Source organism: Moschus berezovskii, chromosome 5 (assembly GCF_049115385.1).
Source record: "Moschus berezovskii isolate FMDL1 chromosome 5, NW_MosBer_1.0, whole genome shotgun sequence".
NCBI classification, from domain to species: Eukaryota; Metazoa; Chordata; class Mammalia; order Artiodactyla; family Moschidae; genus Moschus; species Moschus berezovskii.
Window position 1 is genome coordinate 77,181,926 of NC_142464.1, and position 14,387 is coordinate 77,196,312.

The 14,387-nt window shown below is 43.8% G+C and overlaps 1 protein-coding gene across 4 annotated transcripts in view; it reads right to left on the bottom strand.

Moving 5' to 3' along the window:
- Positions 1-14,387, bottom strand: part of SGCB (sarcoglycan beta) — a 39,466-nt gene that overhangs the window by 22,183 nt on the left and 2,896 nt on the right. The window contains exon 1 of one of the 4 annotated variants that reach the window (XM_055434754.2): positions 6,191-6,312. The exons of 1 other annotated variant lie outside the window; for it this stretch is intronic. In XM_055434754.2, the coding sequence (XP_055290729.1) occupies positions 6,191-6,220 (30 nt within the window). In that variant the 5' untranslated portion in view covers positions 6,221-6,312. Of the gene's footprint in view, positions 1-1,458; positions 1,765-6,190; positions 6,313-14,387 lie in introns of those variants that run through there. 2 more of the 4 variants (XM_055434755.2, XM_055434753.2) reach the window with 2 other exon arrangements.

The window sequence follows — 14,387 nt, forward strand, 5'->3', positions numbered from 1 at the left end:
AGGAGCAGGTGTGTCAGATCTGGCAATGCAGGCAGGACCAAGGTGGAAAAGGAGGACAGGTTGTGGAAGTTTGGGGACACCTGTGAACAAATTCTAGTCTTTACATCCGTTTATTTGCGAGTCACTAGAGGTCTCTGACGGAGAAGGCAATGGCAAGCCACTCCAGTACTCTTGCCTAGCAAATCCCATGGATGGAGGAGCCTGGTAGGCTGCAGTCCGTGGGGTCGCTAAGGGTCGGACACGACTGAGCAACTTCACTTTCACTTTTCACTTTCACACATTGGAGAAGGAAATGGCAACCCACTCCAGTGTTCTTGCCTGGAGAATCCCAGGGATGGGGGAGCCTGGTGGGCTTCCGTCTATGGGGTCACACAGAGTCAGACACGACTGAAGTGACTTGGTGGCAGCAGCAGAGGTCTCTGAATATGAACGATATATGTTTCAGGATGCTAAATGTGTGAGTATTTGTAGGAGATACAGGAAAGAGGAGAATATTAGCAAGTAGGCTGCTGGGATGTTGTCGAAAGGGAGACCCGAGGTATTAAGGGCCTAAAACAGGTGGGATGAAAAAGGAGAGATTAAAAATACACTTCAAGGGAAGAATTAAGTGAATCTGTAGCCAGGTTTTAAAAAAAAAAAAAAGCCCCTCACGTTTACTGAATGGTGACTAGTTAAACACGGGAATGAAGCAGGGAGATTTTACATATGCTGCATCTGAACCGAATGGGAAACCACCACATGCCTCAAAGGCAATGAGAAGGATGGGATGAGATATTAGGTCAGTCAGGACTTGAGATACGAATCTGAGAGTCTTCAGCTTCAAAGTAAATTAAATCTATGAGACTAATGTCAGTCTACTGTAAACAAACAAACAAACAACATGAAGCAGTGGTTCCCAACCCTTTTTTTGGCACCAGGGATCAGTATCATGGAAGACAATTTTTCCACAGACTGGGGTGTAGGGGGATGGTTTTGGGATGATTCAAGGGCATTACATTTATTGCGCACTTTATTTCTATTATTATTCCATCAGCTACAGCTCAGATCGTCAGGCATTGCGTCCTGGAAGTCAGGGACCCCTTGCATAGGGCAAAAGAACGATGAGTCAAGGAAGTACTCTTGGAAAACTTTGTGCAGGAACAATGGAAAATGAGAAATACAAGAAAACTAAGGGTGTGCAGCATTGTTGAACTTAATATGGTGAGAATTGGCTCTGTGATTTTCAAACTCTGAATAGCAAACTGGTAAGTAGAAATAGTCCTGAAAAGATGCCAGCAAGTGTACATTTATTTTCATTAAGAGTGAAGACTGTAACTAAAGAATTATGTACTGTCAGAGGAAAACTGTGCTTGTTCTCGTCGTTAGCATCTTTCTGTCCCTTCCCTCCAACAACTTGCAGGAAGACTCACACGTTTGATGTCAGAAGAAAGCATGCCAAGAAGGACAAAGACCAGATACCTCAGAGCAGGGCAGAGTAATGAGGGAAATAAGATCCTCCAGGAGACAGGAGAAAAGTGAGTGTACAGAAGAGTCTGAAAAGATAGGCTCCCACTTCATTCAAATGGTTCACACCAGGAAGAGAAACCATGTCTATTTTTCCTTGGGATGTAAAAGGCAAGGTCATCTCTCAATAAAGAGCGGAGAGGGCAGCTGGAATCTTACTGTGGTTAAAGGGGTAGCAGGATGGTTGAGGGCTTATAGAAAACAGAAAAAGACAAGAATAATCATTTTGGGTAATGTGGCAGACAAAATTTTTTAAACTCCACCAAGCAGTATGAGTAAGCGTCTTTTAATTTCATGGCTGCAATCACCATCTGCAGTGATTTTGGAGCCCAGAAAAATAAAGTCAGCCACTGTTTCTACTGTTTCCCCATTTATTTGCCATGAAGTGATGGGACCAGATGCCATGATCTTAGTTTTCTGAACGCTGAGCTTTAAGCCAACTTTTTCACTCTCCTCTTTCACCTTCATCAAGAGGTTCTTTAGTTCTTCTTCACTTTCTGCCATAAAGGTGGTGTCACCTGCATATCTGAGGTTATTGATATTTCTCCCGGCAATCTTGATTTCAGCTTGTGCTTCCTCCAGCCCAGCGATTCTCATGATGTACTCTGCATAGAAGTTAAATAAGCAGGGTGACAATGTACAGCCTTGACGTACTCCTTTTGCTATTTGGAACCAGTCTGTTGTTCCATATCCAGTTCTAACTGTGGCTTCCTGACCTGCATACAGGTTTCTCAAGAGGCAGGTCAGGTGGTCTGGTATTCCCTTCTCTTGAAGAATTTTCCACAGTTTATTGTGATCCACACAGTCAACGGCTTTAGCATAGTCAATAAAGCAGAAACAGATGCTCCAAAATCACTGCAGATGGTGATTGCAGCCATAAAATTAAGACGCTTACTCCTTGGAAGGAAAGTTATGACCAACCTAGACAGCATATTAAAAAGCTGTCAACAAAGGTTCGCCTAGTCGAGGCTATGGTTTTTCCCGTGGTCATGTATGGATGTGAGAGTTGAACTGTGAAGAAAGCTGAGCACCGAAGAATTGATGGCTTTTGAACTGTGGTGTTGGAGAAGACTCTTGAGAGTCCTGTGGACTGCAAGGAAATCCAACCAGTCCATCCTAAAGGAGATCAGTCCGGGGTGTTCATTGGTAGGACTGATGCTGAAGCTAAAACTCCAGTACTTTGGCCATCTGATGTGAAGAACTGAGTCATTTGAACAGACCCTGATGCTGGGAAAGATTGAGGGCAGGAGGAGGAGGGGACGACAGAGGATGAGATGGTTGGATGGCATCCCCAACTCAATGGACATGGGTTTGGGTGGACTCCGGGAGTTGTTGATGGATAGGGAGGCCTGGCTGTGGTTCACGGAGTCGCAAAGAGTCAGACACAACTGAGTGACTGAACTGAACTGAAGCGGTAAGAAAGACTTTGTAGAAGATCATTCAATCTACTCAATAGGTTTAACATAAAACAAGTTGCTGAATACAGTCGTGTAGGCTGTGTATCCACATGAGGTGCAGAAGCTAAGAGGGCACATCGATGCTGCAAACATTTTAGAGTTGAATTTGTATTTTGGTAGTTTTTCCACCAAAGGAAGTAGAATATCTTAGGGAAAGTGAGCTTGCTTCTAATTTTCACAGATCCAGTATAGGGTTATGACAGTGATGTCAGATGGGCAATTTAGAAGTCTTGGACAGAGTCTGAATACAGGTCTACATAAGAGAGAGACAGGGCAAATCTTAACTTTCTGGGATGAATTCTTTACTTTTCTCTGTCAATTCATGTACATCAGTGTATTTCATTCTTTGCACTTACCATTTACTGATGAGTTACTATATGCCAGATGTTCCAGACTACCAAGACGTGCAAGGCACAGCACCTACTCTCAACAAACTTACTTACAGGCCAGCAGAGTAGATAGATGGAGTCACTAGCAATGACAGTTCAACATGGCAAGTGCAGTCGTAAAGCACTGAAACTGAAAAGAGCGCATAAGAGGAATACCCTTTGACTTATCAAGTAAGGTCATCAGTTGAAGATTCTTCAAAAAAGCTGGGGTTTCAGTTGAACATTGAAGGACAAACAGAAGTTAGCCAAGTAAAGTACACAGAAAGGCATTCCAGGCAGAGGAAACATCATGAAACTGAGCAGAGGTCATCTTGTGCAAACTAACGTTGGTAATTTTATATGGATGGTGAAGAAGACGAGTATACGAATGGGACAATATAAGAAGCGCGATGTGGTTGTGCTTGCAAGCTAAGTCACTTTAGTTATGTCCGACTGTTTGCAACCCTATGGACAGAACCCCGCCAGGCTCCTCTGTTCATGGGGTTCTTCAGGCAAGAATACTGGAGTGGGTTGCCATGCCCTCCTCCAGGGGATCATCCCCACCCAGGGATTAAACCCGGGTCTCCTGCTTTGCAGGCGGATTCCTGACCACTGAGCCATTGGGAAGCCCCAAGATGTGGTTAGGGATCAATAAATGAGTAGATATAAGTACCACATCAAGAATGATAGATGCTATTCTGAAGGCAATGGGGATTTAAAATAGGTTAGTGATACAGATTAGCATTATAGCAAAATTAAACCAGAAAGAGTTGAACTGGAATAGATGAGTTGAGAGATGGAGATATCAACAGCAGGTTTCCCTAACAGTCCAAATGAGGGCTTGACTGAATTTTGACACTGCACATCAAGATTTGGAAGAGGCCTTAAGAGGTAGAACTGAAAGGACCTGGTGACTGACTGGATGTGAGTGTGACTTAGGGAATCTAAGATGACCTCCAAGTAGGGACTCATACATAATTTGTGGGGTCTAGAGCAAAAAGAAAATGTGAGGTTCTCTGTTCAAGTACCAATCTGGGACAGCAGAGCATTAACCCAAAGGTGGGTCCATTCTGAGCTCCCTTGAGCCAGTCCTGCTCCCAAGTTTGTGGCAAGGTGAACCAAGTGAATGGAGGGTTGGAGCTCTTTTAATGGTGAGTGTGATGCACCATTCACCATTCATTAAAAATTTCTGAGTTTGGGGTGCCTGTAGAAAATTCAGTTAAATTCCAACTGGAGACATAAATACCTAACTCTGAAGTGGAGAATAAGGGATGGATCAGATTGCCCAGTCTATGTATAAAGCAAGTATAGAAACTAGGTGGAACTTCAAGAGTATCAACAGGTGATGCAGAGGAAAAAAGAACTGTCTAAAACAGGCGCTGATAATTCAGGAGGGAAATTACAAAAGCAAGGGACAATTTCAATGTCAACAACTGCAAGAAGCTTTGTCTCCTTTCAATTTCACTCATTCCTTTACATTTTATTGTTAGGTCCTGTAGCTTGCCTACCATCTTTAGCTGATTTTTCTGCATTTATCTGGCAGTTTGACTTTAACTTTGAAGGCAGATGTCATGTCTTTTATTTTTCATGGCGCTCAGCATGACTGTTCCAATGATATCTACCTACTATGTCTCTAAAAGCTGTTAATTACTTAAGAAAATCTTTCCAGACAAGATTTTTCTGGAAACATAATGTTGGCTGCTGCTGCTGCTGCTAAGTCACTTCAGTCGTGTCCGACTCTGTGTGACCCCATAGACGGCAGCCCACCATGCTCCACCGTCCCTGGGATTCTCCAGGCAAGAACACTGGAGTGGGTTGCCATTTCCTTCTCCAATGTGTGAAAGTGAAAAGTGAAAGTGAAGTCGCTCAGTCGTGTCCGACCCTTAGCGACCCCACAGACTGCAGCCCACCAGGCTCCTCCAATCCATGGGATTTTCTAGGCAAGAGTACTGGAGTGGCTTGCCATTGCCTTCTCCGAATGTTGGCTACTTGGCTCATTTTTTCAACAATGCTGAAGAATGAGACTTTTCCAAAGACACTATCCTACCAGTTTCTTTTAAAGGAAAATAATAGTTAAGGAGGAGAAAGAGACTATCAAAATTATTTTTATTATAACAAATCACTCTAGTAACTACAGGTGTGTGTGTGTGTGTGTGTGTGTGTGTGTAAATGTGTGCATAATGTATAGCCTGCTTTTGGGAAAGAAAATAACCTTTTAAGCTATTCTAAGTTACAAGTTTACAATGCAGATTAGGAAATATTTGACAAAGCATTTTTAAAAAATGATTTTAAACCAACTGGATAGGAGACAGTCTTATATTGATTGGTGACTTGGTCTCCAGAACCAAAGCGGGAGGAGAAACGCGGCTGTCAGCCTAGGGGGATGGCACAGAAGTGACCGCAAGCTGATACCCAACAACAGCTGACTGTTTCTTGGCTGGCATCAGGGGAGGCTGGCGGCTCGCTGGCTGGGGTTATTTTTACCCGCATCTTCGCTGGCCACGGAGCAGGACATGTCCCCCGTACGTCCTGGTGGAGGCTCCCGGCTGCCACGACCCCATCCCGGGCCTCCAGGACAGCGCCCCTCCTGACCCCGCCGAGGGACAGCCAGGCCAGGCCGGGAGCCCGCGGCTGGCTCCCCCTTATCCGCCCTGGAGCCCGTGCCCGGGATCCCGCCCGGCCTTCGCCAGCATCCCGGGCTGCGGACAGCGCCTCCCGCCCAGCCCCGCCCCGCCCCGCCCCGCCCCGCGGAGCCCGCCCTCGCGCCCCGGTCCCCGCCTGCCGGCCCTACGGAGGGCCTCACCGGCAGGACCCCGGCCTCCCCCGGCCCTCCGGCCTCCGGCTGCGGCGGGGCTCACAGACCTGCTCCGCAGCCGCCGCCGCCGCCGCCATCTTCCCGCGCCCGCCGGCTCCCCCGCCCTCCGGCCGCCGCCGCACCTCGCGCGCCTGCGCTTGCGCGCTGGAGGGGCCGGGGGGGCCCGCCGCTCCCCGCCCCGCCCCGCATCTCCAACCCCGCCCCACCTCCAACCACGCTCCCATCTCCAACCCGCCCCCATCTCCAACCCCGCCCCACCTCCAACCCCGCCCCCACCTCCAACCCCGCCCCGCATCTCCAACCCCGCCCCACCTCCAACCCCGCCCCGCATCTCCAACCCCGCCCCCACCTCCAACCCCGCCCCCATCTCCAACCCCGCCCGCATCTCCAACCCCGCCCCACCTCCAACCCCGCCCCGCCCGGCTGCTGGTGCCCGCTCCGCTGCCCCCGGCGCCCAGGCAGTGGCCTCCGGGAGCGTTTTCTCGCACACCGGGATTCCGTCCGACCTCGGGCCGCCTCTGGATTCTTCCAAAAGGGCGCCCTCAAAATACAGAGGACCCTTCTCCCTGCCCCTCCATTCCCCAGCAAGGGGTGGGGGGCCGTACTGCTGCCATCCCGAGGGCTCCTTGCTTCACGAGTCGGGGTCTCCCCGGCTGGGTTGGAAGGGCGCATTTGCAGAGTACATGTGGACGAGGGAGGAGGCGGTGACAGCGTGGACAGAAGTTAACAAGTTGCTGACAGGCAGCTAAAATCTTGGAAACCGAATGTCCTTAAAGAGGACACTCACTTCGGGGATGCGTCTTAGTTTTGGCGGGCCTGTGAAGGCTGATGCTTTTTTTCTGTGGTTTTGGAGGTGGGTTGAAGATAGTGTGGATGTATCTCCTGGGGAATCCAGTTTAACAGATGTTTACTGCACACCAGAAAGGCACTCAGATATACAAGTAACTCTAGTACACATTCCTTGTTCCCTGTCGAGTCAATATAATCCAATAATCCTCTTAGTTAAAAAAAAAAAAAGAGGGCAGTGGTGACCAAGGTGCGATAACTATTCCTCAGGTAGCTGAATCTTCTCCTAAGCATCTTGGGGCCCCAGGCCTGCCTAACTTAACAGGAACACCAAAGAGACCTGCTGGCCAAATTTTTCTTTCTCTAGGAACTAAGTCAGTTTTGCTTTTTGATGACTGGAGCTGATGTTTCTCTCTCTGCGTACTTTACATCAGAGGATTGCAGAGAAATTGTAGTTAGAAGATTCCGCTCTCTCACCTGGTAAATCCTTTATAATCTTGCCCGTCTCTCCTCTAGTTTTGGCTATGATCAGTACCTAGCTGGTCATCAAGTTCTGCAAATCCTTTCCAAATGCTGGAACCAATTGACTTGCATCTCTAGGCTGACTCCTGCCTGGATCTCTAAGACAAGCTTCATCTTAAGCAGAAAAACTGTTACAGTTCAATGCTTTGGGGAGTCAGCAATAAGCCTCTGATAATAGTCTGGCTGTGGTCCCAATAATCCACTCAGATAACTGGGCTTTTGACTGATCCTTAATTCCTATGTCTAATTCTAGTTCTCTAGTCCTTACTTCCTATGCTTTGCTTCTTTTCCTTCTGCTTGAAAAGTCCTTCTCTTTTTCTCTGTCAAGCACACTCTTATTCATCCTTCAAAAATCCATTCAAATGTCCCATTCTCTTTGAGCCTTCCTACATGCCTGGGCAGTTTTAGCTGGTCTGTCCCTTAATTCTGCTCCTAGTCTTCTACATGTATTTCAGATTGCATTGTATTCTATTTTGTTTACCTGTCTTAAGTTCATCTAAAAAATGGGGAGCACTATCTGGAAGACCCATATCTTCAGTTCAGTTCAGTCAGTTCCGTCACTCAGTGGTGTCCGACTCTCCGAGACCCCATGAATCACAGCACGCCAGGCCTCCCTGTCCATCACCAACTCCCAGAGTTCACTCAAACTCATGTCCACAGAGTCGGTGATGCCATCCAGCCATCTCATTCTTGGTCGTCCCCTTCTCCTCCCGCCCCCAATCCTTCCAGCATCAGAGTCTTTTCCAGTGAGTCAACTCGTCGCATGAGGTGGCCAAAGTATTGCAGTTTCAGCTTTAGCATCAGTCCTTCCAATGAACACCCAGGATCGATCTCCCTTAGAATGGACTGGTTGGATCTCCTTGCAGTACAAGGGACTCTCAAGAGTCTTCTCCAACACCACAGTTCAAAACCATCGATTCTTCGGCGATCAGCTTTCTTCACAGTCCAACTCTCACATCCATACATGACCACGGGAAAAACCATAGCCTTGACTAGATGGACCTTTGTTGGCAAAGTAATGTCTCTGCTTTTTAATGTATTATCAAGGTTGGTCATAACTTTCCTTCCAAGGAGTAAGCATCTTTTAATTTCATGGCTGCAATCAGCATCTGCAGTGATTTTGGAGCCCAAAAAAATAAAGTCTGACACTGTTTCCACTGTTTTTCCATCCATTTCCCATGAAGTGATGGGACCAGATGCCATGATCTTCGTTTTCTGAATGTTGAGCTTCAAGCCAACCTTTTCACACTCCTCTTTCACTTTCATCAAGAGGCTTTTGAGTTCCTCTTCACTTTCTGCCATAAGTGTAGTGTCATCTGCATATCTGAGATTATCGATATTTCTCCAGGTAATCTTGATTCCAGCTTGTGCTTCTTCCAGCCCGGCATTCCTCATGATGTACTCTGCATATAAGTTAAATAAGCAAGGTGACAATATACATCCTTGATGCACTCATTTTCCTATTTGGAACCAGTCTGTTGTTCCATGTACAGTTCTGACCGTTGCTTCCTGGCCTGCATACAGGTTTCTCAAGAAGCAGGTCAGGTGGTCTGGTATTCCCATCTCTTTCAGAATTTTCCACAGTTTATTGTGATCCACACAATCAAAGGCTTTGGCATAGTCAATGAAGCAGAAATAGATGCTCTTCTGGAACTCTCTTGCTTTCTCCATGATCCAGCGGATGTTGGCAATTTGATCTCTGGTGCCTCTGCCTTTTCTAAAACCTGCTTGAACATCTGGGAGTTCACGGTTCACGTATTGCTGAAGCCTGGCTTGGAGAATTTTGAGCATGACTTTACTAGCGTGTGAGATGAGTGCAATTGTGTGGTAGTTTGAGCATTCTTTGGCATTCCCTTTCTTTGGGATTGGAATGAAGACTGACCTTTTCCAGTCCTGTGACCACTGCTGACTTATCTCCAATGCTTAAGAAAGTAATGAAACTTAATAAATATCTTAGAAATCTGTAATACCCCAGTTTCTAAGACTAGCAGTCCTGTCTTGGTTTTGCCAACCTGTCTCATACACAAAGTGCCTTGGCAATACCACCAGTAAAAACTATATTTAAAGGAAATCACCTGAAATTGGGTCAGCAAAAGTGAAAAGATTTTCTTCAAATAGTAATATAGGCCCTGACCCAAAGGACTGACATGGACAGCTGTAGGATAAGAATAGCATGGCACACAGAGAAGAGGACTGGGGTGCCTAAAAAGAAGCCTGACTACAGCAGAACAGATTATCCCTTTAGCCACATTTGCTGAGGGTTTGCAACTGTCCCCAGTGGAAATTATGATGAGGATCCCACTGAATATCCTTGGAGCTCCTTGCATACAAGCTTCTTACATACAAGCATCAGAAAACACACACAGCTCTTGCTATACTGAGGGGTTTGGTTGCTCTTTTGTTGGCTTCATAAAATCCCTAATTAAAAATCTCTCCAGCTAACTGATGCAGGTAAAATTCAAAGTGGACAAAAGTGAGAACTTTCAGAAAGACTATTCCATCCAGATGTTTGACTCATTACACTTCTCTAGATAAAAAGGTTCCTGGTTGGGTGGTAGAATTATGATGCTTTAAGAACAACCACCTGGCTATTAAATTTGCTCTTCTACCTCTCTGGGGTTATGACCTCAGATATAAAGCAGCCAATCATCTCCTTCCTGCCTTCTTTCCTTCTTTGCTTTCTTTTCTTCTTTCTCTTTTTGTTAACAGTTTAACAAACATTTATAGAGGGCTTAGAATGTGCCACTTGTTGTGCTGAGGATATTAAACTAAATAGACCTTTGCTCTTTTCTTTAAGAAACTCACAAGCTTATATAGGATGCAGACAAATAAGTTTAATATAGTAGGATAACAATATCAACATTTCTAAAGTTAGAGAGACAGAGCATAAAGAAGATAGTAATGAGCTTTGTGGGGGTGGGGGAGTTAGGAAGATTTTGTCAGTTTGAGCTGAGTTTAAATTTATTAAAAGTGCAACTTTGGAGAAACCCCGTGTTTATTTCCTGGAGATTAGTTCTATTAGTTATTTCAGCAAGCCTGCAGAATAAATTGTATGCCAAAAAGAAGTTCAACTTTTGCTGATTGGCCAATGCTCTCAGAATCAAGGCCTGACCTCAACTGAACTGAAATTGAGACAACAAGCAAGATTTCCTCAATCGCAACTATAACCAATATGTTAAAAAAAAAAAAAAGAGGAAAAACAACATTAAAGAATGTCAGAACCGCAAGAGATCTTAGAGCTCATCAAGTCCATGTTTTTCATTATGTAGATGGAAGAAAAGTGAGGCTCAGAATGATTAAAGACTTATGTAAAGTCATGAGAAACCACTAACTGGAAGAGTGTGAGATAAAACAAGAGTATCCATGTTTCAAATTTATTGTTCTTTCAACGTCTCTAAGATAATCTGAGGGTGTACCTACCAGAAAGAAAGATTTGAGTTTTCTTTTATTCCCAAATAAATGCCTACTTGATAATATTCTGAAATAAATAGGAACAAAATTAGAACATCCAAAGATTCTTCAAATAGAACCTTTACTTATCTATTTCTTTTCACATATATATATATATGTGGCTTATCTGGTAGCTCAGGCTTCCCTTGTGGCTCAGTTGGTAAAGAAACCACCTGCAATATGGGAGACCTGGGTTTGATCCCTGGGTTGGAAAGATACCCTGGAGAAGGGAACACCTACCCACTCCAATATTCTGGCCTGGAGAATTCCATGGACTGTATAGTTCATGGGGTCACACAGTCGGACACGGCTGAGCAACTTTCACTTTCACTTTTCCCTGGTGGCTCAGACGTAAAGAATCTGCCTGCACTGTGGAAGACTCAGGTTTGATTCCTGGGTTGGGAAGTTTCCTTGGAGAAGGAAATGGCTACCCACTCCAGTATTCTTGCCTGGAGAATCCCATGGACAGAGGAACCTGGCGAGCTACAGTCCACAGGGTCTCAAAGAGTCGGACAAGACTGAGCGACTCTAACACTTCCTTTATCCCATATATATATATATATATATATATATATATATATATAGAGAGAGAGAGAGAGAGAGAGAGAGACTTTAAAAACAGAATCTCAACCTTTTGAGTTTGAGGCAAACCTTATAGTTTGAAGCATGTGGATTCTTCTTTAATCAGCAATGTCTACTGTTTGCATTCCAGGCTCTAACTCTCTCTTTTAAAAAAAAATTATTTTAATTGGAGGCTAAATACTCTACAATATTGTAGTGGCTTTGCCATACATTGACATGAATCCGCCCCGGGTGTACATGTGTTCCCCAGCTTGAATCCCCTCCCACCTCCCTCCCCATATCATCCCTCTGGGTCATCCCAGTGCACCAGCCCCGAGCATCCTGTATCATACATCAAACCCGGACTGGCGATTCATTTCACGTATGATAATATACATATTTCATTGCCATTCTCCCAAATCATCCCACCCTCGCCCTCTCCCACAGAGTCCAAAATACTGTTCTATACATCTGTGTCTCTTTTGCTGTCTCATTTACAGGATTATCGTTACCATCTTTCTAAATTCCATATATATGCGTTAGTATACTGTATTAGTGTTTTTCTTTCTGGCTTACTACACTCTGTATAATAGGCTTCAGTTTCAGCCACCTCATTAGAACTGATTCAAATGTATTCTTTTTAATTGCTGAGTAATACTCCATTGTGTATATGTACCACAGCTTTCTTATCCATTCGTCTGCAGATGGACATCTAGGTTGCTTCCATGTCCTGGCTATTATAAACAGTGCTGCAATGAACATTGGAGTACATGCGTCTCTTTCAGTTCTGGTTTCCTCGGTGTGTATGCCCAGGAGTGGGATTGCTGGTTCATATGGCAGTTCTATTTCCAGTTTTTTGAGGAATCTCCACACTGTTCTCCATAGTGGCTGTACCAGTTTGCATTCCCACCAACAGTGTAAGAGGGTTCCCTTTTCTCCACACCCTCTCCAGCATTTATTGCTTGTAGACTTTTTGATAGCAGCCATTCTGACTGGCGTGAAATGGTACCTCCTTGTGGTTTTGATTTGCATTTCTCTGATTATGAGGGGTGTTGAGCATCTTTTCATGTGTTTGTTAGCCATCTGTATGTCTTCTTTGGAGAAATGTCTGTTTAGTTCTTTGGCCCATTTTTTGATTGGGTCACTTATTTTTCTGGAATTGAGCTGCACGAGTTGCTTGGATATTTTTGAGACTAATTCTTTGTAAGTTGCTTCATTTGCTATTATTTTCTTCCATTCTGAAGGCTGTCTTTTCACCTTGCTTATAGTTTCCTTTGCTGTGCAGAAGCTTTTAATTTTAATTAGGTCCCATTTGTTTATTTTTGCTTTTATTTCCAATATTCTGGGAGGTGGGTCATGGAGGATCCTGCTGTGATTTATGTTGGAGAGTGTTTTGCCTATGTTCTCCTCTAGGAGTTTTATAGTATTCTGTTCTAATCAATGAATATAGTAAAGTTGCAGGATATAAAATCAACACACAGAAATCCCTTGCATTCCTATACACTAATAATGAGAAAATAGAGAAATTAAGGAAACAATTCCATTCACCGTTGCAACGAAAAGAATTAAATATTTAGGAATATATATACATAAAGAAACAAAAGACCTATATATAGAAAACTATAAAACACTGGTGAAAGAAATTAAAGAGGACACTAATAGATGGAGAAATATACCATGTTTGTGGACTGGAAGAATAAATATTGTGAAAATGAGTATATTACCCAAAGTAATTTATTGATTCAATGCAATCCCTATCAAGCTACCAATGGTATTTTTCACAGAGCTAGAACAAATAATTTCACAATTTGTATGGAAATACAAAAAACCTCGAAAAGCCAAAGCAATCTTGAGAAAGAAGAATGGAACTGGGGGAATCAACCTGCCGGACTTCAAGCTCTACTATAAAGCCACAGTCATCAAGACAGTATGGTACTGGCATAAGACAGAAATAGAGATCAATGGAACAAAATAGAAAGCCCAGAGATAAATCCACGCACCTATGGACACCTTAACTTTGACAAAGGAAGCAAGAATATTCGATGGAGAAAAGACAGTATCTTTAACAAGTGGTGCTGGGAAAACTGGTCAGCCACTTGTGAAAGAATGAAACTAGAACACTCCCTAACACCATACACCAAAATAAACTCAATATGGATTAAAGAGCTAAACGTAAGACCAGAAACTATAACTATCTCTTAAATTGATTGCCATCCTGCGCCCATCAAAAGTTCTAAGGAAGGGATCATCATTAAGGGCACTTATGAGGATATCTTCTTATTCCTAGAGGTATGGAAGTTCTAAGCTTGTATCAAGTAATATCACCAGAGAGCTAAGAAATGGGGTGTCAATTGTTTGGCCCTCTCTTTAATGGCATGTGTTCTAGTGTTACCCCTATTGGCATTGATCAAAGGTGACTGCAAGAAAGTCACATGAAGATTGTTTCTGTATTTTCTTTACAAAGGGGAGGTTATTAAGGATACATTCATCTGTTATTCTATACTCTTTGGAAAATAAACATATTTAAGAACTGGTACCAAAAAATGTGCTTTCATTCAAAGAATTGGTATGTGTACTTTAAAAATCAAATGGTAATCATACCACCCATTTTCCCTTTTTTCTTGACTGCCACAAAGCCCCAAAATAAATGTAAAATAAGACTCAGTATTAGTACACAGGCTTAAACTGGGGGCATATTTGTTTTTTTTCATTAATTTTTTTCTAAATCTAACAAAGACGTTTTCTACAAACCTTTTACTGTAAGCGATCTGAGATCCTCTTTTGGAAGTTTTAGGGGGATAAATAATGAATAAGTATGTAAAACGTTTCCTTTGTTTTGAGTACTTGAGAGTTATGCTTGTTATTAGTAAGCATCAAGTTCTTGCTATGGACAACCATGCTCCAGAGCTCTATGGAAACTAAGAG